Source organism: Erythrolamprus reginae, chromosome Z, assembly GCF_031021105.1.
Source record: "Erythrolamprus reginae isolate rEryReg1 chromosome Z, rEryReg1.hap1, whole genome shotgun sequence".
NCBI lineage: Eukaryota > Metazoa > Chordata > Lepidosauria > Squamata > Dipsadidae > Erythrolamprus > Erythrolamprus reginae.
Window position 1 is genome coordinate 111,169,762 of NC_091963.1, and position 26,373 is coordinate 111,196,134.

Sequence of the window (26,373 nt, forward strand, 5' to 3'; positions counted from 1 at the left end):
CCTTACATACCACAATAACTAGGATCTCGCATAGCTAATACTTATTGCCTATGCTAATTGAGATACCTCTGACCCAGGCCAATAAATAAATATACCTGGATTCACAGCCACTTTAGCAATACAGAGTTAAGATACAGAAATCCAAAATATTTCCTAACTTACCCTCCCCAAATACCTTATCATACTGCTCCTTTTTTTAAGAGTATACATTTGTTCATATGCACAGTTTTGGTCATATGTTTTCTGAATGAGCAACCAGCAAGTAAGGCATTTCTCTGAAACCTTTCAGGCCGCCAAACGAAACCTAATCCTATGTAGCTTCTGCTCTGGCAATCTCACACTACTTACTAGAGCTTACAAAACTTTTGCCAGACCCATCCTCGAATACAGCTCATCTGTTTGGAACCCATATCACATCTCAGACATTAACACCCTTGAAAATGTCCAAAGATACTTCACCAGAAGAGCCCTTCACTCCTCCACTCGAAATAGAATACCCTATGAGACTAGACTTTCAATCCTGGGCCTAGAAAGTTTAAAACTAAGATGCCTTAAACAAGATCTAAGTATTGCCCACAAGATCATATGCTGCAACGTCCTGCCTGTCGGCGACTACTTCAGCTTCAACCACAACAACACAAGAGAACATAACAGATTTAAACTTAATATTAACCTCTCCAAACTTGACTGTAAAAAATATGACTTCAGTAACCGAGTTGTCGAAACGTGGAACTCATTACTGGACTCCATAGTGTCATCCCCAAACCCCCAACACTTTGCCCTTAGATTATCTACGATTGACCTATCCAGATTCCTAAGAGGTCAGTACGGGGCGAGTACAAGTGCACTAGAACCCGGCTTCGGGGGGGAGCTGGGAAGCCCCCCAGGCCAGCTGCGACCTTTTAAAACAGCCGCGCAGCTTCCCAGCTGTCTCCCGAAGCCGAACACCAAAGCCGAACTTCCGCGTTCGGCTTCGGGAGACAGCTGGGAAGCCGCGCGGCTGTTTTAAAAGGTGACAACTGGGCTGGGGGGCTTCCCAGCAACCTCCCGAACCGAACCCGGGGTTCAGAAAAATTTTGCCTCTTCTTACGAACTTTGTTCGAGTTACGAACCGGCGTTCGGGAGGCTTCTGGGAAGCCCCGCCGCCCGGCTGTCACCTTTTAAAACAGCCGCGCGGCTTCCCAGCAGTCTCCGAACGCCGGTTCGTAACTCGAAAAAAGTTCGTAAGAAGAGGCAAAATTTTTCTGAACCCCGGGTTCGTATCACGAGTTGTTCGTAAGACGAGGGGTTCTCATTGTGTATTGGACAAAATAAATAAATAAAATAAAATAAATAAATAAAATGTCCGACTTGCATGGGTTTCTAATGAGTGGATGTTGCTTCTGCACACCACAGAAGCAGATGACCCTGCTAAGCTCCTCCCCATTCTTCTTTGCTCAAGATAGCTATGAATACAAAGCCATAGGTATATCAACTCCTAAAGGATTGGAGGCACTGCCTACTGATCCAACTGCTTCGCCATCCTGAAACTTCCTCATTTCATTTCCTGGTTTACAAGGCGAAAGTCACTAATGTAGCCAGTCATTTGCTGCTGACTGTTTTACCTTCTGCAGATGCCTGTTCAAAGTTTGGGCTTTCGCAGGATACTCAAAATTGCTGTGATGAACCCAGCTGGGCATGGAAGTGACACAGCTAAAGCGGCTGCTTAATTCTCTTTTATTGCTCGTACCTTTCTCCAAAATCCCCACAGTTCACTGCAAATTCAAGAACAGATCTCTCAACATGGACACATGCTTCCAATAGTCTTGTCTGCTATACATACAGAGGAGCAGCACAATCCTGGGAGCAGAAGCGGCATGGAAAACCTGATCACAGGGCATCCCTGTTGCTTGGAAAGTTTGCTGGGGCTGCAGTAAAAACGCAGAGCGGTGTGGCTGCAAGTTTGCTCAGAGTCAAGTTAAGCAAGGTAAGGCAAGTTGAAGTAAAGCAAGGCAAAGCAAGGGAGCAAGATGTTTGGTAATCGCAAGTGTGGCTGGGAAAATGCAACACTTGTTCCTGATAAATGTCCCTCCTTAAATCCTATTCTCCAAATGAGCCTGTTAACGAGAGGCAGGGCACCCTGTTCCCAAGTCACCAGGTGCTGATTCGGCCTCCTCTCCATTTTGCATGTTCGTGGATCAGGCAGGGAGGTAGTTGCTCTTTTCCAGAGCTTCTCCCCCCCCCCCCCCGTCGCTCACTCATTCTGCGCCATCTCATCCTCTATGAAGACCCTTTCCAAGCCCAAGGGACCAGGGAAGCAAATGGAGGAGAAGGGAAGGCTGTCTCATCCTGCTCCTCCATTTGCTCCTTTAGGACCAGAGAGGCTGTGCCATCTTCCTCTGTCGGCCCTGGCTCCAGCTTTTTCTTCTCCGATGGGGCTATGACAAATGCACTTCAACTGAGCACAAAACCCTGCAAAGTCTCCAAAGGCAGGCTAGGCTGAGTGAGAAATGGGATGGCCGAAATGGCCGCAAGGCCTCTCAAAGCTAATCACAAATTCTACTTTGTCCCAGTCAGTCTGAAAACCCTGTTCACAAATTCATGATCAACTAGCACTTGTCAAAAAGCACTGGAAACCTCTGCCAGCTTGCCATCAAATTTATTTGGCAAACAAACTTGGCATTTAGGCCAGGGTTTAATGGTCTGAATATTTGCAAATGGACCAGCTATGATAATAGATGGGCATTTTCTTGGATCACCTAAGCATTGTCATCCAAAATATTATTATTCCCCAATTGGTTGAAGTAGCCGCTACCTGGTACAGCTAATAGGAGGGGCCAGGCTGCCACATTGATATCTGTTGTACCACCCTTCATTCAGCCCTATGCACCTTGGTTTAGTGGGAGGTAGCAATTCTTCCTCCTCCCTGCTAACCAACTACAGATGTACCTCTTCTCCGCCCATTGGTTCTGCTGGTCATCCAAGTCTCCTGGCTACAGCTGTGTTTCTCCTCTCTAGCCCTAATGGTGCAGTGGTTGGAATACAGTATTTCAGGCTAATGCTGCTTTCCAATTCTCGGAATTTGATCCTGTCTGGTTCAAAGTTGACTCAGCTTCTATCCTTCCGTAGTTGATAAAAAGAGGACCCAGATTGTTGGGGGAAATATGCTTACTCTGTAAACCACTTGAGAGAGCTAAAAAGCACTATGAAGAGATATATAAGTGTTATTGCTAAATGGTATAAATGGTTGTCAAGAGTCCCAAGTGACTTATGTGGGTGCTCAAGTGTTAATTCTGTAACGTTGTGGTGTGAGTCAAAAATTTTTATTATGGGTTCTGTGGGTGTGGCTTTGTGGGCGTGTCTCAGTGATCATGTGACTGGGTGGATGTGGTTTGTTGGTCATTTGACTGGATGGGCATGGCCAATTTTACAATCCATTAAACAATGCACACAAATTAAACTGTAATTTTTTTTGCTCCTGGGATGTTTTGTTTTTTGCTTTTGTTTGCATGCTGCTCTTTTGATTGACTTTTCTTTTTACTAGATTGCTTTTTCAGTTGTTTGGGAGTCTAGTGGTCTACATCAGGAAACTCAGTTTTGAGCAATTCTTCTGAGCCTCATGGAGCTTATAATCAACAAATCTCTCTGTGGGTCTCTTCTCCCTTCTCTTTGTCTTTCTATCTTTTCCCTTTCGGTCTGTCTCTCTAGCTCTCTCTCTGTCCCTCTCTCTCTAGCTTTCTTTCTCTTTCTAACTGTATCTAACACTGTTTCTTTCTGTCTCCCTCTCTTTCTTTCTCCCCCTCTGTCTGTCTCTCTCTCTTCTTCTCTCTCTGTTGATCTTCTGAAAGTGCGAGAGGTGAAAAACAAACCCCCTTTTCATCTCCCTGCCTCCCAAAACATTCCGCAGGCCGAAAGTGGGCAAAAACCGCCCTGTTTTTGGCCTAGTGGGCCTTTCTGAACTTACCTGGGAGCCAAAACTGGAGATGTGGGAACTCCAGGAAGGAGAGGCAGTGAGGTGAGGGGCCAGCCAGAGGTGGTGTTTGCTGGTTCAGTCAAAATTTCCACAACCGGTCTTCCAGAACCAGGCTGAACCAGCTGAATACCCCCTCTAGTAATGTCCCAGGAAAAATAACTGATCCCAACCTGGGGCTGTTCTCAGTTTGCTGGGGCTGTGTTCTTGGCACGTACAAAACCCTGCAAAGTTACCAAAGAGCAGGCTAGGCTGAGTGAGAAAAGGGGTGACCAACTTGGCCGCAGGACCTGTTAAGAAGCTAATCATGAATTCCACCTTGTCCCAATCTTAAAGTCCCTGCTCACAAACTCATGAACAACTGGCACTGGCCAAAACCTAGAAACTGTGCCAGCCTGCCATCAAATTAATTTGGCACAGAGACTGGGTTGGGATGATACTTGTAACTGACCCAACTCCGACAACAGAAGGCAACTTCTTGGGCCAGATAGAGATTGTTGACAAGTAACTGTATAGTGCTTTTTACAGCCCTGTCTAAGCAGTTTACAGAATCAGCATATTGTCCCCAACAATCTGGATCTTCATTTTACCCACCTCGGAAGGATGGAAGGATGGAATCAACCTTGAGCCGATGGTGAGATTTGAACTGCTGAACTACAGCTAGCAGTTAGCTGAAGTAGCCTGCAGTGCTGCACTCTAACCACTGTGGCCCCCGAGTTTGTGGAACTATCTCATGGAAAATGCTTAGGTCCAGTCCATACACACACACACAAATGATTTAATGTGTATATGCCACACCACCATGCCACTCTTTATTTTGAGGTCCTGACTTCAATGCTACAGAAAGTTGCTCACAGCAGCTACTAAAGCCAAAGCTCAACAAACTCAATAACAAATCCATTAGAAGACATGAGAAACCACAGAGTCAATGAGATCATGGCACAACGAAGTCAATAAAGGCTACAGTTCAAACGTATAAGGAAGACAGCAGGAGTCTGAGAATAAAGGCCTGATGAAATCAACAGATCTAAGGAAGAGAGCATGCACAGGCTGTGAACAGTTGTCTCCAATAACCTTCCCGCTCCAAAGGCCAAATTAAATTGGCGCCAACTGGTATGCCTCATTGGGAGGTTGAGGCTGCATCCTTGTGAGCAGACTCCCCAACTTCTTTTGTGCCTCCCTCTGCTCAGCTCTTCATGACCTAGGATCTGGCGGAGGAAACAACACCTCCTCTTCGCCACTGGCCAGCTACAACTGCATAACTTCTCTGGTCCATGTGACTAGCTGGTCTCTGCTCACTGGCTGTAGCTGAATCTCTCCTTTTGCCTGCGCAGCCAGCTTTCATCCAATTGCTCGCTTGCGGATTCTACCACTATCATTCACGCTATCTCACCTTTTGATCGAGAGCCTTCCACATCTCCCTGATATTACCCATCATTTCATATTATCTGATGTGGCATCTGAGAAAGTCATTACATCTTTGGCAGCCGCTGAAATGGTTATAATCCATTGAGTTTTTCCCAAGAACCTAGGATTCCTAATATATTGGTGTAATATATGTGTGGACCAAGCAGTGTAGATTTTGTAAATTGACAGGTGGAAATTTTATCAATGGGAAGTCAATTCAAAGACGTAGTCTGTTTTTTCAAAATGCTTGTTAGAGGCACAATCAAAACTTCAAATAACAGCTGAGACGATGAGTCATCTTGGAAGATTCCTTGTTTGATTTCAAGTTCACCAAGTTCTTCTCCATAAGCCATCAACTTAGTTTGCCATAGCTTCATGGAAGTCTTCTAGGAATTTCTGGATATTGTTGTTAATTCCAAAAATGTCTAAGCATTTCTCAATCCAGCTGTGTGGAGGAGAATCAAATGCTTTCTTATCAATCCAGGCTATGAACAAATTTGTTCATCTTTTATTTGAATTTTTCAAAATCAGTTTATCAATCATCAATTGGCAATGATTCTTCTTGAATTTTTGCAGCACCTTTTCTGTTCTAGAGATAGCAAATCCTTGTTTTCTAGACATCCATAAATTGGATTCCTAATAATGCCTGTAAGTAATTTGTATGTGGTTGGCAGACAAGTGATTAGCTTGTAATTTTCGGTTTATTTCTGTTTTCTGCATGCTTCTGAATCAAAAGAAACTGCATTGTCCAGGTATCATATAACTTTATATTCCCCGCAATAGCTGCACCTCTTTGTTTCAACTCTTCAGCCCCAACTGCAATATCCTTGTTTTCCAAGTCATATTTTGTTATCAGACTAATTCTGATTTTTTTTTATTCTTCATGTTTTTCTTCAAATTCTTCAAATTACTTATAATCCTTATAACTTAAATCCAATAGAATGTTCCTTTGGTTTTCCCTTCTTAATTTCTTTCTACTTTTCAAGCCCAACTCTTAAGATAGCTGCTGCATACAGTTGTTGGTTGGTTGAGGTAATGTTTCTGTTGGAGTAGTCTCATGAGCTTCATTCACATTATTCAATAATTTAGCTAAACTTCTCTTACTAACTTGATTCAGTTTTGGCAATCAAATTCTTTCAGTGTTTTCCAAGTAAGTCTTAATCTTCTCAGTTAATTCAGATCTAGATATTGGTTCCTCAAGATCTAATCCAGCTCTTGTATTTTACTTGTTGTTGTTCATTTAGATTTCAATTACATTCACAGTCTGAGACTAGTAAAAACTTAATAGTTCAAATCCTATCCAAGGACTTAAGATAACTCCAAGAAAGATGGGGTTTTTTTTGTAAAGTTTGAATATTCAGGTCTAATAAGTTCAAAATTTTCATGTATTGCTTCAAGATCTCCTATTATTATTGGTATAACCATTAATTTCTTCTTCCACCGTCTGTAGATTGCCCTATTTTATTTTATTTTTTTCTTTCTGTTTCTCTTCAATTTGTGTATCATCTCATATTGCAATATCAATGAATCAGACTTTTTTCTTTCTTACAATAGTGATGTCAGGCATGTTGTGGGCCAAGAGGTCTGTCTGTTTGGGTCCGAAAGTTCCACATGGTTACTGTTATTGTTCCAGATTATCTACCCTTTTTTAAATAATAAAAATGCAAGATACTACAATGGATACAAATAACTTCTAATTTTTTTAAGGATTGACCTATAATTTATTGGTCAACAATAAACTATAGGTCAATTGGAAGCAAACACAATATGCCTTTGGTAAAACAATGAGTGAATAGTCAATAAAGGATTTTATATTTACATATCTGTAAATCTCTACGGATTCCAGTCGCACTCTAGATCTTCAGTGAAATGTTAAATCAAGTTCTAGTATTTTGTTCTTTTTGTAAGGATCTATGCATAAATACTGAAACTCAATATAGATAGACAAACTGATTCCAGCATTAATAGTTCAGAGTTCTGTATTCATTATTTTCTTTCTCAAATAAACTGTTTTGTTTGTCTGGTTTAAATTTAAAAAAAAAACCTCGCTAACATCTTCTTCACCTGAAGAGTTGTAAGCTTAAGAGTTGTGGTTGTTCTAAAAGTAGATCAGTTCTAATACATTTTCTCTTTAGTTTTCAAACAATATGAGGAAACAATTTATTTTAGAAATTCACATAAAGGAGAAAAGTTCTCAGAAAAATTACCACTGCCATACAAACTGTGTATGATCATTCTGATTTTTAGTATAAAAATATGTCTGACAATATGCAGAGATATTGACTTTCCACATTTTCATTCAATACAATTCAATTGCATTGAATTCCAATAGCTGTATGGACATCTGTGCGAAGTGGAATAATGAGAGACAGAGGGCAAAATAACTATATTAAATTACATATTAGCTTACTACATTAGGGTAAAATGGTTGGGGAGAGTAAATTGTGACACTTCAAAATTAATTTGACTATTTTCATGTCATGATTTGCACCAAATATTAATACTGTAGTATCTTGAGGAAAATTCCTCTATGGAAAAGTTTTCAGAAGTGTGCTTACATAACCACTAGGGGGAGACCTGCTCTTAAGAAATTCTCTGAGAATTTTGGAGAAGTCATCCAATGTTCACGTTGGGTATTATTTTTTGTGATTAAACACTGAGTTCTGTTGGATGGGGGGTGGGAAGCCAATTTGGTGTAGTGGTTAAAGCACAAGTCCAGAAACCAGGATACCGTGAGTTCTAGTCCCACCTTAAGCATGAAAGCCAGCTGGGTGATTTTATCACTCTCTCTCAGCCCAACCTACCTCACAGGATTGAAGTTGTGATGAAAACAGGATGAGGAAAGAATATTAGATATTATCTTATAAAAACTCAAGGTGGTGAACAAAAATAAGAAATAATGAATAAACTAAGTGCCAAATGACTAATGCTATCCTTATTATCAGAACCAGATTAAAAATGATTTATCAACTCATTGAATAGACAGGCTAGCCTCTGTCAGGAAGCTTAATTTGATTCCATAATTAATTCAAGATTCCTTGTAAACAGATTGGTATGGGGAATGTCCTTGTCTCCTACCATCCCAATTTTTAACAGTAGGACAGGGGAATGGAAGAAATACCAAATTCTTAAAGTCATATAAATGAGAGTGCAGGAATAATTGACAGGCTCAATGAGGGGGATGTGAAAAGAAGACCCAAAATTGTGACTAACAGAATACACTTGGTATTTAGTCCTCTCCCTCAAACCCAGCCCAAAATTAATAGTTAAGGCAATTACAGTGGTACCTCGTCTTACGAACTTAATTCCGTTCCGTGACGAGGTTCGTAAGAAGAAAAGTTCGTAAGATGAAACAATGTTCCCCATAGGAATCAATGTAAAAGCAAATAATGCGTGCAAACCCATCACAAATTCACCCCTTTTGCTTTATTGCCGCCAGCATTCTGATCCTTGTTTGGCGGTGGGTGGAGGAGGCAGGGGGGAGATAGTGGAGGCTCCCTGGAGGGAGCTTCAAGGGTGATTAACGCGTGTGGGAAGCTGCCTGGCAGCTTGTCAGCTGGGGGCTCCCACCCTCCTTGAAAATATTTTCAGAGGCGGCAGCAGCCAAAGGGGAATCCCAGTGCTTCAGCCTCAGACAAGGCTCCCTGGCTCTCACTCCGAGCCTGGAACCCGCTTTCTCCTGGGGAATCCCTTCAAGATGCCCAAAGCAGCTAGCTTTAACTTCCCACTCCCCCCGCAGGCTCAAGAACTGTCCTAATTGGAAGTGTCTGCCTGCCTCTTGCACCCGCATTTTCCCCCCACCCCGGGTGTGCAAGATGTGTGCGTGTGCAGGGCTCTGCCTCTCTCACCCCGCTGCTTTGCACCAATGTCTGTGCACCCGCCCCCGGGCTGCAACCTGAGTGGGCAACGATAGAGCCACTGAAGAGGGGTGGCCGCTGTCCTCCTCCCTGACGGAGATCCCCATCTCGTCTGGCTGTCACCCCTCGCCCTAAGCCCCCTCCACCGCCCAGCCTCGCCAACCCAGAGGAACCTCTGTGTGCCGTGGGGCTCTGGAGAGCGAGACCCCAGTCTTCGTTGATATCGCAGAAGCCTCTTCCATGCGCCAGAAGACCTCCCTCCTCCTCCTCTCTCTTCCAGACAGGAGCCTCTGGGCAAGCCAAGCTTTGGGATGGGGGCTGTGCCGGGAGGGCGTGCAGCTTGAGGAGTCGCGTGGAAAAAACGGGGCAGTGGGGAAGGAGCATGCGAGGAATTGGGTAGGTGGGTGAGATTGGAGAGGGGAATACAGCGATCCAAAGCCCGGGAAGGCGCTTTGAGTGGAGGGAAGGGCATGGAAGCAAGGTCCCCTGACAAAGGAGGCAAAGATGCAAAGAGTTGGGGGGGGGCTCAGGTATCTAGGGAGTGGTCCTATCGAGAGAACAGTGGTGGTGGTGATGCTGGATGGGTGGGAGAGAAATGCTTTTCAATGGCCTCTCCACCCCCCAAACCCGCCTCGCCAAAAAGCGGATGGTGCCATGCAAGGGAAATGGGAAACTTGGCCAGCCTTGGGCACAAAAGCACGGCTGGAATAATAGAATGCCTTCCACTGTCTCACCCTTCCTCCTTCTCCACACCTGCAGCGGCCAGAAAGGCAGGCAAGGTGACCCCCCCTCCCCCTCCCCACATGAGTCTGCAGCAGAGGGAAACTGGAGGGTGGGTGAGAGATGAGGGAATCCCCGGTTAAGGATGCAGGTCCCGAGAGAGAGCGCAAGGTCAGCCCGTTCTTTGTCTCCCCGCCCCAAGTTAATGTGTGTGTGGGGGGGATTCGGGGCCGCATCTTCTAAGAACCGACCAAAGCATTGGACGCCTTTCCCCCACGCCCGAGGCTGCTGGTGGCAGGTCTTTGGCTTTCTCGACTGGCCTGCATGTGGCTCGCAAACGGGGCTCAGCTCACTGGCACTCCCTTCAGGGCTAGGCTTAGAGAAGCAGAGTAATAGGATTGGTGCGCGCAGTTTCTCCCGTGGACACATGGCTGGGTCTGGCGAGCAGCTCTTGTGGGCAATGGTAGGTGGCTAGAAAATGCCAAGGTTGATGGAATTTCAGGGGCAGTGGGGGAAGAAGACCAGCCCTCTTTATTTGCGCTTCGGGGAAGAGCAAAAAGTGAAAGTGCTCGCTTACTCCGACTTTACGAGGTTGAGGAAGGGATGTGTGTGAGGAGGTGAGGAGGAAACTCGGGACGCTAAGCAGGAACGCATACCCTCTTCCTCCCAGTTGGGAATGATGGGTATCAGGATTCATCTCTGCCACCTCCTAAAAGTCCCCGAAACTTTTATCTTGGTGCCAAATGATGCAATCCTTTGTCCCTATACCAAGTGAAAGTTCCCCCAGGACAGGAGAGGTCTTTGAGGGGGGGAAGGGATGGGGATAAGTCGGGGTAAGTATCCCCCCCCCCCAAGACTTTCTCCTGTCCTGGGGAAAAGATTGACCTCCAGGGATAACTAGGAAAAAATAAACAAACGTAATGCCCCCAAAGGAATGGGAACAATCTCCCGGTCCCATTCTCACGTTTGAAAACTTCCCATTCCTTTGGGGCCATTACCTTTTTTTCCCTAATTATCCCTGCAGATCAATCTTTCCCCCAGGACAAGAGAAAGTTTAGGGTGGGTGGGGGAAAGGATGGGACACTGGGGTGAGGAGGATATTCAATGTAGAATGTAGTTTTCAGGTCCAAACTTCTGGTCCCATTCTCGCATTTGAAAACTTCCCATTCCTTTGGGGGTGTTACTTTTTTTTCCTAGTTATCCCTGGAGATCAATCTTTGAGCATTTAATAAGCTATTTCTCGAAATCGATACTGTTGCTAACATTTGCTTTGCTCTAAGGTCAAGGCTGGTTTGTGTTAAATAAACCTAAAAGTGCAAAGAGGTTAAATCTGCTCTTCCCGAAGGTAGCGTCCAAGACTTACTTTGCAATAGTTGAGGGTTGACCTGAAAACTACATTCTACATTGTTAATCCTACTCGCCCCACTGTCCCTTCCCCACCCAAGACTTTCTCCTGTCCTGGGGGAAAACAGCGGACGAAGAGGAGGGTGGGGGGCAGCATGCAGAGCTGGAAAGAAAGCAATCTCTCTTCCCCTGTGTCTTCTGGAGCGCAAAGCACCGCTGATACAGCTTGGGGAAGGAAGGAACGAAGGTGCTTTGGGGAGGGGGCAGAGAAATTCCTCCTCCTCCTCTTCCTCCTGGAAAGAAAGCGATCTCTCTTCCCCTGTGTCTTCTGGAGCGCAGGGCAGAGTTGGTACAGCTTGGGGAAGGAAGGAACGAAGGGGCTTTGGGGAGGGGGTGGAGGGGTTGGTTACAGGATTCCTTTCATCTCTTCCCCTTCTCCTTCTCCTCTTCCTTCTCCCTTTCTCCTCTTCCTGCTCTTCCTCATTTCTTTTTCTTCCTCCTCCGCCCGTCTCTGCCCATCTTGCATCCTTCTAATTCCTCACGTGGGCCAGGAGCGCTCTGAGCTCTAGTCCTGTGCCAAGCACAACTGCCAGTGGGGTTTCCCCTCAGCCTGACTTCCAAACAGGCTGGGTAGGAGGGACTGAAAAATCCTTCTATGAACGTGCCTCCAAAGCCAAGGAAGGGGGGAAAAACGAGACTTGGTCATGCAGTTTGGAAGATGGGGATGTTGCACTGCAGAACTTGGTCTGGGGGGCAGCGTTGTGATCCCGAGCTGCGCCGTGCTAATTCTGCCACCTCCTCCTTCTTCTCCCCACCCGCTTGCGCGCACCCTCATCCCCAACAGCTGCGCTCTCTCCCGCCGATCGAGAAGCCTTTTCACTTTTTGGGGGCCTCTTATTTGTTCCATGAGGAGCAGGATCAATAGGAGGAGGAGGAGGTGGAGGGCGCACGTCTCTCCTCCTCGTTTCCACTTCTCTTTTCACAGCTTTTATTTCCAATGAAGACAGTTCTCAAGCCTGCTGGGGGGGGGAGTTTGTTGCCCGTATATGTGTGTGTGTGTGCTGCTGCTGTCCATTGGGGAATCCCAGCGGCGGCAGTCACGAGGCAGGGGGATCCCGGCAGCAGTAAGAGAGCCCACGCACCCACGCTCACGTTCGTAAGACGAAAATGGTTCTTAAGACAAGGCAAACAAATCTTAAACACTGGGTTCGTCTCACGAAAAGTTCATATGAAGAGGCGTTCGTAAGATGAGGTATCACTGTACTTTGGCAGATCCAACTTAATAGATACTTGTGAAGTTAGCAGGCCAGCAATAATTATGTGGAGAAATCAGTTATTTTACGCCGCGTGATTAAAAACATTTGAGGATGTGGGGGGGGGGGGGGGGGGGGGGGGGGGGGGGGAAGGGAAGTAAGATGAGGAAAGCAAAAGGATACAGCCAGCAGATTCTAAATGACATGAAATGGAGTCAACCAAGATCCATATTTAGCAAACAATTCATTTTAATTTTGAGCAAAGGAAAGGACTGTAACTTTTCCCTAAAGCCAATTAAATTACACTGCCAAAAAAGATAATGGAGAAGATGACTAAGAGGCTTTGTTATTTTCTACTGCAAGTCCTAGCTACCATCTTTTAAGCCAGGGGTTCCTAAATCTTTTGCCATCAAACCCTCTGTTTATGTAATCTGAGCAACAACAAAGCTAGTGGAGGTGACAGTATCCCAGCTGAGCTATTCAAAATCGTAATGTATACACTTCTTCTAAAAAACGCAGATACTCAAATGTACACAAATAAACAATAAAAGCAATACAGTGTTCTCTCGATTTTCGCGGGTTCGAACTTTGTGGAAAGTCTATACCACGGTTTTTCAAAAATATTAATTAAAAAATACTTTGCAGGTTTTTTCCCTATACCATGGTTTTTCCCACCCGATGACATCATATGTCATCGCCAAACTTTCGTCTGCCTTTAATAAACTTTAATAAATAAACATGGTGAGTAATAATCTGAATGGTTGCTAAGCGAATGGAAAATTGCAATTTAGGGGTTTAAAGTGTTAAGGGAAGGCTTGGGATACTGTTCATAGCCAAAAATAGTGTATTTACTTCCGCATCTCTACTTCGCGGAAATTCAACTTTCGCGGGTGGTCTTGGAACGCATCCCCCGCAAAAAGCGAGGGAACACTGTACAGTGAAACTTTGGAAAAGATTGATATATTGTAACAATGCACTGAAAGGATCTTCACAACTTGAATCAACTCTGCCCATACCTTTCCAAGAGATGTGTTCCTCACAGTTTTGCTCTAAGGCCAACATGCTCTGCTGCAATCTAATAGTCAGGAAAATATTTGGAGGCCAGGTACAAAATCCTTACAATCAATCCTCCAACAGCATTTGAGAGGAGGAGAATGAAGAAAGAAAATGGCAGCATCAAGGACTACGATCTTAGGCTTGTTGTTTTTGTTTTCATATGGTTTCACCCATCTAATTGACAGAATCAGTTATATCTCTTCCTTGCTTCCAGTACCATAAAGTTCACAAGATAGTACTGGTATCTACACAGTGGTGGGCTACGAGCTGGAACGCTAAATGGAGCTTGCCAACATGGCTCATACGTTCTTACGGGGCTAGCGCGATTTTGCTGCTGCACCTGTGTGCCCATGTTTTAGCATGCGTGAAAAGCAAAACAACCTCACCAAAACACGGTGCACCTGCGGCTCCGTGCGCGATTTTGCTGCCTCCACAGATGCAACAGCAAAATCGCGCTGGCCCTGAAAGAACTTATGAGCCATAGCGGCGAGCACAATTTAGCGTTCCGGCTCAGAGCCCACCGCTGTATCTAGAGCACAACATATCTGTAAGAAGAAGGATGGTGGAAACAACTCACCAGTTCTGTATGAGGCTGATAACCTGTGAATAGGTTTTACCAATGATGCTTTCACCATTTACTTTAACCAATCGATCTCCTGCAAAAAAAAGAAAAGAAGATAGGAAGCTGAGAAATCACAACCTTGTAACATTCATTGCAGCTTGCACTGAAGGAAGCAAAGAGAAAAGAGAAAGCATATTTTACAGATAAAATTTTCTAAACCATTATTATTATTTTTCATTCATCTAACTTATATACTACCCATCTTGTCTAGCGGCAACTCTAGTCAGTGCATAACCATGTAAAAACAAGATAAAGCATTCAAATACTAACATTAAAATTCAGAAAGGTATCAAGGAAGAGAGCAAGGTACAAATTACATTTTCTTTTTTAAAATACCCTTTAAATTTAGATGTCCTGCAGTAGGAAAAATGACACTTTAAAAACAGTGTAACTTAAAAATACAACAGATGCTTTTTTAAATAAAGTGATTGCTTTTAAAAAATGTGCTATTTTAATTTCTAAAAAGAACAAAAATTAAAAGGTAAAAAGACACCAATCAAACATGTATTAATATAGGGAAATCATTCCAGCCAATTTTTATGTACACAGTTAAAACTTGAACAGATAGTTATAGTTATAGTTTATTAGATTTGTATGCCGCCCCTGTCCAAAGACTCGGGGCGGCTCACAGCATAGCAATAATACAATACATTACAAATCTAACAAAAATTAGATCCATTTAAAAGACATTAATAACATAATAAAACCCCTAGCTATGCAGTCACACACATTCAACCTAATCTATCATGCAGTAAGGCCAAAAATATAATAAAAAGGGGAAAGATGGTAATTATCCCCACGCCTGGCGACAAAAGTGGGTATTGAGCATTTTACGGAAGGCGAGGAGGGTGGGGTTATTCGAATCTCTGGAGGGAGTTGATTCCAGAGGGCCGGGGCCGCCACAGAGAAGGCTCTTTCCCTGGGTCCCACCAGTCGACATTAGGGACCCGGAGAAGGCCCACTCTGTGGGACCTAATTGGCCACTGGGATTTGTGCGGCAGGAGGCGGTCTCAGAGATATTCTGGTCTGATGCCATGTAGGGCTTTATAGGTCATAACCAACACTTTGAATTGTGACCGGAAACTGATCGGCAGCCAGTGCAGGCCACGGAGTGTTGTGAAATGTGGGCAGATCTTGGAAGCCCCATGATAGCTCTCGCAGCCGCATTCTGCACGATCTGAAGTTTCCGAACACTCTTCAAAAATAGCCCCATGTAGCGAGCGTTGCAGTAGTCGAACCTCGAGGTGATGAGGGCATGAGTGACTGTGAGCAGTGACTCCTGGTCCAAATAGGGCCGTAACTGGTGCACCAGGCGAACCTGGGCAAACGCCCTCCTCGCCACAGTCAAAAGATGGTGCTCTAATGTTAGCTGTGGATCGAGCAGGACGCCCAACTTGCGAACCCTCTCTGAGGGGGTCAATAATTTCCCCCCCCCCAGGGTAATGGACGGATAGATGGAATTGTCCTTGGGAGGCAAAACCCACAGCCACTCCGTCTTGTCAGGGTTGAGTTTGAGTCTGTTGACACCCATCCAGACCCTCACAGCCTCCAGGCACTGGCACATCACTTCCACTGCTTCACCGACTGGACATGGGGTGGAGATGATGATACCTCACCCCATGCCCTTGGATGATTTCACCCAGCGGTTTCATGTAGATATTAAATAGCAGGGGGGAGAGGACCGACCCCTGAGGCACCCCGCAAGGGAGAAGCCTCGAGGTCGACCTCTGACCCCCCACTAACACCGACTGCGACCGACCAAAAAGGTAGGAGGAGAACCACTGGAGAACAGTGCCTCCCTCCAGCTGGCGCAGAAGGATACCATGGTCGATGGTATCAAAAGCCGCTGAGAGGTCAAGAAGCACCAGGACAGAGGATAAACCCCTGTCCCAGGCCCGCCAGAGATCATCCATCAGCGTGACCAAAGCAGTCTCTGTGCTGTAGCCAGGCCTGAATCCCGATTGTTGAGGGCCTAGATAATCGGCTTCTTCCAAGGACCACTGGAGCTGGAGCAACACCACCTTCTCGACAACCTTTCCCATAAAGGGAAGGTTGGAGACTGGACGATAGTTATTAAGTACGGCTGGGTCCAGGGAAGGCTTCTTGAGGAGGGGGTGCACGAGTGCCTCCTTATAATGGAATTTTGATCAGTTTTTCCGTGACATTAATGGAGGCGATTTAGAAATAGAAAGCAGGTTACTTTCAATTCAAATTTGTAAATCTTGAATCACCGTCTTTCCAAAAGAATATGAATGTAAGAGAGAGTGCTGTGCTTCATGATGGGAAGTCTGCAATTCCTCATACAATTATAATAAATCTATGGTGGGGATCAACTATAAATGGTCCCTTTTAAAGTCTCATTTAAAATGAACTTTAATTAATATTGAAGACTAAAAGCTTATTCTGGAAAAAGCTGATCACTTCGTTGAGAACCTGATAGATGGGTAGGAAAAAATATTTCCTTATTTGTGTAGAGAAATAAGGAATCATAGGGAACAATGTTTCTATGTATACAGTAAAACCAAGGTAATAGGGAGAAATTAATGTGAATAAGGCATTGCATCTCTATATCTGGTTTGGTTATTACTCTTCAGAAAGAGAAACAGAAAGAGTAGGGAGAACTCTTGAAACTTTTCAATAGCATGTGGAATTTATCCCTTCCCACTTCTCTGATTCAATTTGGGGGGGGAAATAAACAAATGTGATGCAGGAGGTAACAGCTCGGAAGACTGGTTGTTTTAACATAGATCAAACCGTCCCCATGTGCGATAAGTGCATAGTAGTTACTAACAGGAAATAGGGGAAATGGGTTGATCATGTCATTAGAAAACTGACATATAGCTGTAATAAAGACATCCATGTCTTACCTGTCTGGAGACCAGCCTGGTGTGCTGGCCCATCTTCCTTTACATTTTTGACAAAGATGGTGTCCATGGGTTCCAACCGGTTCCGTGGAGGCACTGTATGTTGATGATTAAATATATATATATGTAGTACCAGGAGTTTTGATACCTATCTTACTTATTTGCATGTTCTATGATAAAGCCATGTAGAATTCTGAGACCTGAACTATGGCAACAAATTGCTTGGCAGGCTATGAGATTAAATGAAATGGGAACGTTATACAAAATTATCCCAACATTCCCTGAAAAATAAACATATGATATTACAAAATCTGATTTAAATATTCCAACACAGCTCAGTGACTTCTTAAAGGGAGCATCCAGAAAGTCAAAATATTTTTATAAAAGAGAAAGAGAAAAAAATGCATTTTTGATAGCATCAAGTCTGCTTAATTTAGTATTCTGCTTCAAAGCAATAGAAATGCACACTGTCTTCAAAGTGGAAAAATCTACCAAGGTTAATTAAAATTTAGTTGACTTCATTCACACTGATCCTCTTACACTGCCTTTTAAAAAATACTGGAATTGTCTATCAACCTCCAAATTCTTAATGCTCTGTCATTTTTTAAAAAGACTTAACAGATTTGACTACAAATTCTGCATCACGTGGATCCTTTCTCAGATTTTTTTCCAACCAGTATGAACACCGCTGAGAATTCTGTAACTGTAGTCCACATACCAAGAAGGCACTTGAATTAGGGAAGGTTGGATTTGTTTTGAAAAGAGGGCTTATAAATCTAGATATAATATCTATATATAATATCTATAAATATTTATTTGTTTGTTTATTTGTTTGTTTGTTTTATTAGATTTGTATGCTGCGCGAAGTTTTCAAAGAAGGGCGGCATACAAATCTAATAAATAAATGAATGAACAAACAAACAAACGTATGTTATTTTTGGAAGACTTCAAACCATATACAGTGATACCTCTTCTTACAAACCCCTCGTCATACATACAAACTTTTCAAGATACAAACTCGGGGTTTAAGATTTTTTTGCCTCTTCTTCCAAACTACTTTCACCTTACAAACCCAAGGCACTGCCACTGGGATGTCCCGCCTCCGGACTTCTGTTGCCAGCGAAGCACCCGTTTTTGCGCTGCTGGGATTCCCCTGAGACTCCCCTCCATGGGAAACACCATCTCCGTACTTCCGTGTTTTTGCAATGCTGCAGGGGAATCTCAGCAGCACAAAAACAGTGGTAAATAAAGCTCTCCTCATCCGGGATTTGATTCTGGATGAGGAGGCTGACCTGGCATGTGTGACTGAAACCTGGCTGGGCCCAGAGGGAGGAGTTCCTCTCTCTGAAATTTGCCCAGCCGAGTTTCAGATATGGCACCAGCCTCAACCTCAGGGAAGGGGGGAAGGAGTGGCTATTATAGCCAGGGAGAGCCTTTGCCTATGTAGACTCATTGTTCCAGATATTGCGGGTTGTGAGTCCATCCTAGTGAAGTTGGACTTAGGGGTTCAGGTGGGTTTGTTGCTCACGTACCTGCCTCCCAGCTGCATGTCAACAGCCCTGCCTCTGCTGCTCGAGGAGGTGGCCGGGCTGGCAGTAGGATTCCCCAGACTCATTGTCTTGGGAGATTTTAACCTACTGTCACTCGGCGAAACCTCTGGATTAGCACAGGAATTCATGGCCACCATGACAGCCATGGACCTGACTCAAGTAGTACAGGATCTGACTCACGAGGGGGGGCATGCACCCAACATGGTATTCCTCTCTGAGCAATTGAGTAATGGTATGACATTAAGGGGCTTAGAAGTGTTGCCTTTGTTATGGTCAGACCATTTTCTACTGCGGCTTGACTTCCTGGCTCCAATTCCTCCCCGCAGGGAGGCGGAACTGATTAGGTAGTTCCGCCCCAGACGCCTGATGGACCCAGAGGGCTTTCAGGCTTGGGGTTATTCCAGAGGCACTCATCCACAGTTCGGTGGAATCTCTTGCTGAAGCCTGGAACAAGGCTGCAGCAGAGGCTCTTGACCGGATTGCGCCATTGTGACCTCACTGCGGCAGTAGACCCCGTAGAGCTCCATGGTTCAACAAGGAGCTCCGGGAGTTGAAACGCCAGAAGAGAGATCTAGAGAAGCGATGGAGGAAGAGTAAGTCTGAATCCGATCGAACACTTGTAAGAGCTTTTATTAAGACTTACAAAGTGGCACTCAAGGCGGCAAGATGCGCATATCATGTTGCCTTGATTGCATCAGCACAATCCCACCCGGCTGCTCTGTTTAAGGTGACCCGCTCTCTTCTTAACCAGGGGGAGTTCGGGAGCCCTTACAGAGTAGTGCCGAGGATTTTAACATGTTTTTAGCTGATAAAATCGCTCGGATCCAGGCGGATCTCGACTCCAATTGGATAACAGAGTCAACTGACAATGAGTCAGTCAAGGTGACTGGGACCCGTACTTGCCCACCTGTCTGGGAAGAGTTTGATCTGGTGACACTTGATGAAGTGGACAAGGCCATTGGAGCTGTGAGTTCCGCCACCTGCTTACTGGATCCGTGTCCCTCCTAGCTGGTCTCCACCAGCAGGGAGGTGACACGAGCTAGGTCCAGGAGATTGTCAATGCTTCTTTTGGGAGGGGGTCCTTTCCGGATCCCTACAAGGAGGCACTTGGGCGCCCCCTCCTCAAGAGGCCTACCCTGGACCCAGCCATTCTTAACAACTGTCGGCCAATCTCCAACCTTCCCTTTATGGAGAAGGTTGTTGAGAACATGGTGGCGCTCCAACTCCAACGGTATTTTGGAAGAAGCAGATTATCTAGGCCCTCAACAGTCAGGATTCAGGCCCAGCTACTGCACAGAAACTGCTTTGGTCGCATTGATGGACGAACTCTGGCGGGCCCGGGACAGGGGTTTATTCTCTGTCCTGGTGCTTCTTGACCTCTCAGCGGCTTTCGATACCATCGACCATGGTATCCTTCTGCAGCGGCTGGAGGGGTTGGGAGTGGGAGGCACTGTTCTTCAGTGGTTCTCTTCCTACCTCTCCAGTCGGTCGCAGTCAGTGTTCGTGGGGGGTCAGGGGTCGACCTCAAGGTCACTCCCTTGTGGGGTACCTCAGGGGTCGGTCCTCTCCCCTCTGCTATTCAATATCTACATAAAACTGCTGGGTGAGATCATCCAAGGCCATGGGGTGAGGTATCATCAGTATGCAGATGATACCCAGATGTACATCTCCACCTGATCTCCAGTCAATGAAGCAGTGGAAGTGATGTGCTGGTGCCTGGAGGCTGTTGGGGTCTGGATGGGTGTCAATAGACTCAAACTCAACCCGGATAAGACAGAGTGGCTGTGGGTTCTGCCTCCCAAGGACAATTCCATCTGTTCGTCAATAACCCTGGAGGGGGATTATTGACTCCTTCAGAGAGGGTCCGCAACTTGGGTGTCCTCCTCGATCCACAGCTCACATTAGAGAACCATCTTTCAGCTTTGGCAAGGAGGACATTTGCCCAGGTTTGCCTGGTGCACCAGTTGCGGCCCTATCTGGACCGGGACTCACTGCTCACAGTCACTCATGCCCTCATCACTTTGAGATTCGATTACTGTAATGCTCTCTACATGGGGCTACATTTGAAAAGTGTTTGGAAATTTGAGATCGTGCAGAATGCAGCTGCGAGAGCAATCATGGGCTTCCCCAGGTATGTCCATGTTACACCAACACTCCGCAGTCTGCATTGGTTGCCGATCAATTTTCGGTCACAATTCAAAGTGTTGGTTATGACCTATAAAGCCCTTCATGGCATCGGACCAGAATATCTCCGGGACCGCCTTCTGCCGCACGAATCCCAGTGACCAATTAGGTCTCACAGTTTTGGCCTTCTTCATGTCCTGTCGACTAAACAATGTCATTTGGTGGGTCCCAGGGGAAGAGCCTTCTCTGTGGCGGCCCCGACTCTCTGGAACCAGCTCCCCCCGGAGATTAGGAACTGTCCCCACCCTCCTTGCCTTTCGTAAACTCCTTAAAACCCACCTTTGCCACCAGGCATGGGGGAATTGAGATATCTCCCCCGGGCCTATACAATTTATGTATGGTATGTTTGTATGTATGTCTGCTTAATAATGGAGTTTTTTAAATGCTTTTAAATGATTTGTCATGAATTGTTTTATTGCGGTTGTGAGCCGCCCCGAGTCTAGAGAGGGGCGGCATAAAAATCTAATAAATAAATAATAAATAAATAATAAAAACGGGTGCTTTGCTGGCAACGGAAGTCCGGAGGTGGGGTTTCCCAGCGAGGGGAGCCTCAGCAAAATCGCAGCATCACAAAAACACGGAAGCCCGGAGGTGGGGTTTCGAGGACTTCCGTGTTTTTGCGATGCTGCAATTTTGCTGAGGCTCCCCACGCTGGAAAACCCCACCTCCAGACTTCCATTGCCAGCGAAGCATCCGTTTTTGCACTGCTGGGATTCCCCTGCTGGGATTCCCCTACAGCATCACAAAAACACGGAAGTTCAGAGGTGGGGTTTCCCATGGAGAGGAGCCTCAGGGGAATCCCAGCAGCGCAAAAACGGGCGCTTCGGCTGGCAAAAGGGGTGAGTTTTGGACTTGCACGCATTAATCGCTTTTCCATTGATTCCTATGGGAAACATTGTTTCATTTTACAAACTTTTCACCTTACTAACCTCGTCCTGGAACCAATTAAGTTCGTAAGACGAGGTATCACTGTATATAATATATATTATATATTTGGTTTGAAGTCTTCAAAGCAAACCACCCATTTTTTCTTTTTACTTAAACATATGCATTAGAAATTCAATTATAATTTTAAAGATACTTATAATTGTTTGACCTCTTACTATGGGTTGGGAGGTTCACTTGGTTTTGATCTATGCAAAAAATTATATTGCCAAGCACTATTCATTTTCAGTGGGTCACTTTTCGGCAAAGTAAATGAATGCAATCCACAAAAGGAATATTATATGTATAGTGCTATTCCTAAAAGGGCTGCCCAGATGATCGTGCTCATCGACACTGCTCTCCTCATTACCCCTAGTACATACCCCCTCCATCCAAATGTGTTTGATCCCCCAAAGAAAGAGAGAGCCAGTTTACTAATAGCCCGTATGTATATTATATGTCTTTAACTGGTGAGATGACGCTAATCTATAGTATTTCCTATCAACGGGGTCTGTGGGTGTGTTGGAGGATAGGTCTGGCCTGCCCTTCCGCATAGCCTCATTGAGCTGCAATTGTGCTTCTGAGATCCGTCTGGCAGTGAATGCCACCTCTGCCGCCTTGTGGCCCAAAGAGTCATATGTCAGTCACTGCGTGGGATGAACCATCCTTTTTGGTCTTGATTCTTTAGGTTGAGCTGGGATGGACAAGAGGTATGGCAGGCTTTGGTATCTTGGTTATCTCTCATTCTGCATTTTTAGATGTTGCATAGAATGTTCACTGGTCCTATTCCTACACATGGGGCACAAATTCAAGTGCTTCTGGCCTAAGTGCTCCTAGTCCAGTACTCATGTCTGACATCGATGAGTCCACTTCAAAGACCTTGAGTGACAATAACTAGTTCATAAGACCCTCCTTCTAATCACTATCATCCTCTTTCTCTGGCACAGAAGAAGGCGGCTGTGGACCCTTCCTCTCTGGGCGGGTTTCCATGAGTGGTAATGTATGCTGCTGGGAGACACGTACTGCCTAAAGAGATGTTTTATGTACTCCATCTTTAGTGCTTCCATAGCCTCCTCTGGGCGGATCCTGTATATTGGTAGTTTCTCTCTTCTTAAAATATTTTTAATTGAATTTAAAACAAATCCACCTCCAACATACAAAATACATATACAAAATATACATATATACAAGACAAGTATATATATATAATAAGAAAAAGGGGGGGGTGTTATATATGTGTATTGCAGCGTTACGTATCACTATTGTAAGTCTATTATGTTCTTAACTTTAATTTTCTTCCTATCCTTACTATCTTTCATCACCAATCATGTCCTATATAATATTATATATTGTATCAATTTTTTGTTTATTCCAACCATTTATATCAATTCTCTAAATTTTATAGAATTCAGCATACTCTTTATCCTGTAATTGCATTGTCATTTTGCACATTCTAATATTTTAGTTATTTTCATAGTGTTTGTAGGGAATTCTAGCGGCTATTATAATGTGTAATATGAGATGTTGGAGGTGATTGTCAACTTTTATTCTAAATATTCCTAACATAAAAGTTACTGGTTTAAGTTCTACTGTCTGTTTGGTTACTTCCTCAATCCATTTTTGTATTGTTTTCCAATATTTCCTTATTTTTGAGCACTTGTGATAATAAATGCCAATTTCCTATTTACCGATTTCCTGTTTACGTTTCCAGCATGTAGGCGATATGTTGGAAAACATTGTTGCTAGTCTTGCCAGAGATAAATGCCACCTGTAAAACATTTTATAGATATTCTTTCTGTATGATGAGGCCATTGTCATTTTGTAATTTTGATTCCAGAATTTGTCCCAGAGCTGAAATCATGCATGGGATAGAAAAGGTGGATAGAGAAAAATTCTTTTCTCAATCACACAATACTAGGACAACGGGGCACTCCCTAAAGCTCATAGGTAGGAAAGTGAGGACAAATAAAGGGAAATATTTCTTCACCCAGAGGGTCGTTGGTTTATGAAATTCACTTCCAGAAGAGGTTGTGAAAAGCTGTCAGCTTGGATAGCTTCAAGGCAGGATTAGAAAGATTCATGGATGCCAAGTGTATCGGTGGTTATTGAAATGGATGTCCATGTGCCACCTCTATCTTGGTTGAGGCTGGCAGGATTCCCCTGAGTACCATTTGTTGGGGGTCAGGGGAAAGGGAGGGTTTTGCCTTCTCTTTCTACTCAAGATCCTCATGTACAACTGGTGGGCCATTGTGTGACACAGAATGTTGGCCTTGATGGGCTTTGGCCTGATTCAGCATGGCTATTCTTATGTTCTTATTAGCTCCAATTCAATAGTGTGGCCAAAAGTTTGTGCCCAAATTATCATTACCTCTTTCACCGTTTCATCTTCAATTTTTTAAAATAATTACAAGATAAGATTATTAAAATTACAATTGTAAGATTTAGTAATTATTTTCTCTTCTCTACCTATTTTATCCAATTCTTGATATGCATTTTGGAATCCAGATTGTAATATATCTTTTTTATATATATTTTTTGTATTTGTAGATATGGCCACCAATTTTATCCCCCTTAATGCCAACTGTTTCATTTTCAAATTTTTCTGTTTGTCTAATAATTCCTTGTATATAATTTTTTAATCTAAATTTAATGTGTAGGGTTTCTAGGATCTTTAGCAGATTCCAGATTGGGTCTGAAATTAAAATATCCTGTGAACCTTCTTCATCCTAGCCCATTCCACTTCAACTAGATTCATTCATTTTCTTTCCACAATTTGACATAGCAGCCTGTTCAAGTATCTGATGTATTCAGACAACCTTTTGCCTCTCTTATGGTGCATTTGCTCGAACTGTAACAGCGAGCTAGAAACTTTTGACAGGTCTGGGCTCATCCTACAATAAACAGAGGTAATCATGCACAGTGAAATGCCTTTGGTTGACTGTAAAGCTTCTAATAGCTTCTGCCATTGGATCCTTTAGGCCAGTGTTTCCCAACCTTGGCAACTTGAAGGTACCTGGACTTCAACTCCCAGAATTCCCCAGCCAGCATTCGCTGGTTGGGGAATTCTGGGAGTTGAAGTCCAAATATCTTCAAGTTGCCAAGTTTGGGAAACAATGCTTTAGGCTAGGAGTGTCAAACTCAAGGCTTGGGGGGATGGATCTGGCCCACAGGAAACAGTGAAGGACCAGCCTGCACGGCCTTTTCCTGTGAAAATAGGGCTTTGTGTGACTCTCCATTTTCTGGCAGAGGATTGCCAGGAGGTTGTCATAGCGGAAATGGAATTCAGGAGCCATTTTCGCTGGCAGAACATGAATGACATCAAGTTGGCCACATCCACCCTGGTCATACTCATCCCCAAGGTCAAACCCAATGCTGATGCGGTTCTCAATGAAATCAGGTTTGACACCCCTACTTTAAGTTCTCTCTAACCCACAGCTTCTCTTGGTGTCTGCAAATTCCATTCTTCCACTGCCTGCACAGCCCATTCCAGTCAAGCTTCATATTCATATTCTTATTTATTAGATTTGTATGCCGCCCCTCTCTGAGGACTCGGAGCAGCTCACAACAATAAAACATCATATACAAATCCAATGTTTAAAACAGTTTTAAAAGACCCCTATTAAAAGCAGTCTTCTTCCCCCTCTCCCTGCAGAGTGGCTGCCTTGCTGGGTTTGGATGGATGTCTGGCTTCCTATGACCTGGGCAGACTCTGCCTGCCCCTGATGACCCTGCAGTGACCAAGGTGCGTGTCTGCCCTTGTGTTGGCCAAAGTGTTCACCAAAGGTCAGGTATACAACCCTTGCCCTGACATCCTCAGGCAATTGAAGGGTCTCAACCCCAAAGCATTCCGGGATCCTTTTCTTCCACTCCAATGGTACATAGAGTGAAAAGAGTTCCTGTCTATTGTTTTCCAGTATTTCCTTATTTTTGAGCACTTGTGATAATAAATGCCAATTTCCTATTTACCGATTTCCTGTTTACGTTTCCAGCATATAGGCGATATATTGAAAAACATTTTTGCTAGTCTTGCCAGAGATAAATGCCACCTGTAAAACATTTTATAGATATTCTTTCTGTATGACGAGGCCATTGTCATTTTGTAATTTTGATTCCAGAATTTGTCCCAGAGCTCAAATCATGCATGGGTTAGAAAAGGTGGATAGAGAAAAATTCTGTTCTCTATCACAGAATACTAGGACAAGCTCATAGGTAGGAAAGTGAGGACAAATAAAGGGAAATATTTCTTCACCCAGAGGGTCGTTGGTTTATGAAATTCACTTCCAGGCACCTCCCTAAAGCTCATAGGTAGGAAAGTGAGGACAAATAAAGGGAAATATTTCTTCACCCAGAGGGTCGTTGGTTTATGAAATTCACTTCCAGAAGAGGTCGTGAAAAGCTGTCCGCTTGGATAGCTTCAAGGCAGGATTAGACAGATTCATGGATGCCAAGTGTATCGGTGGTTATTGAAATGGATGTCCATGTGCTGCCTCTATGTTGGTTGAGGCAGGCAGGATTCCCCTGAGTACCACTTGTTGGGGGTCAGGGGAAAGGGAGGGTTTTGCCTTCTCTTTCTACTCAAGATCCTCATGTACAATTGGTGGGCCATTGTGTGACACAGAATGCTGGCCTCGATGGGCTTTGGC

General features: G+C 44.4%; 1 protein-coding gene across 5 annotated transcripts in view; it reads right to left on the reverse strand.

Annotated features, from left to right (window-relative positions):
* Positions 1–26,373, reverse strand: part of ARHGAP23 (Rho GTPase activating protein 23) — a 252,063-nt gene that overhangs the window by 87,702 nt on the left and 137,988 nt on the right. For all 5 annotated transcript variants that reach the window (XM_070727662.1, XM_070727660.1, XM_070727659.1 and 2 more), the window contains exons 4-5: positions 17,076–17,168; positions 14,164–14,242 (exon numbers count right to left, since the gene is read on the reverse strand). In XM_070727662.1, the coding sequence (XP_070583763.1) occupies positions 14,164–14,242; positions 17,076–17,168 (172 nt within the window). The remainder of the gene's footprint in view (positions 1–14,163; positions 14,243–17,075; positions 17,169–26,373) is intronic.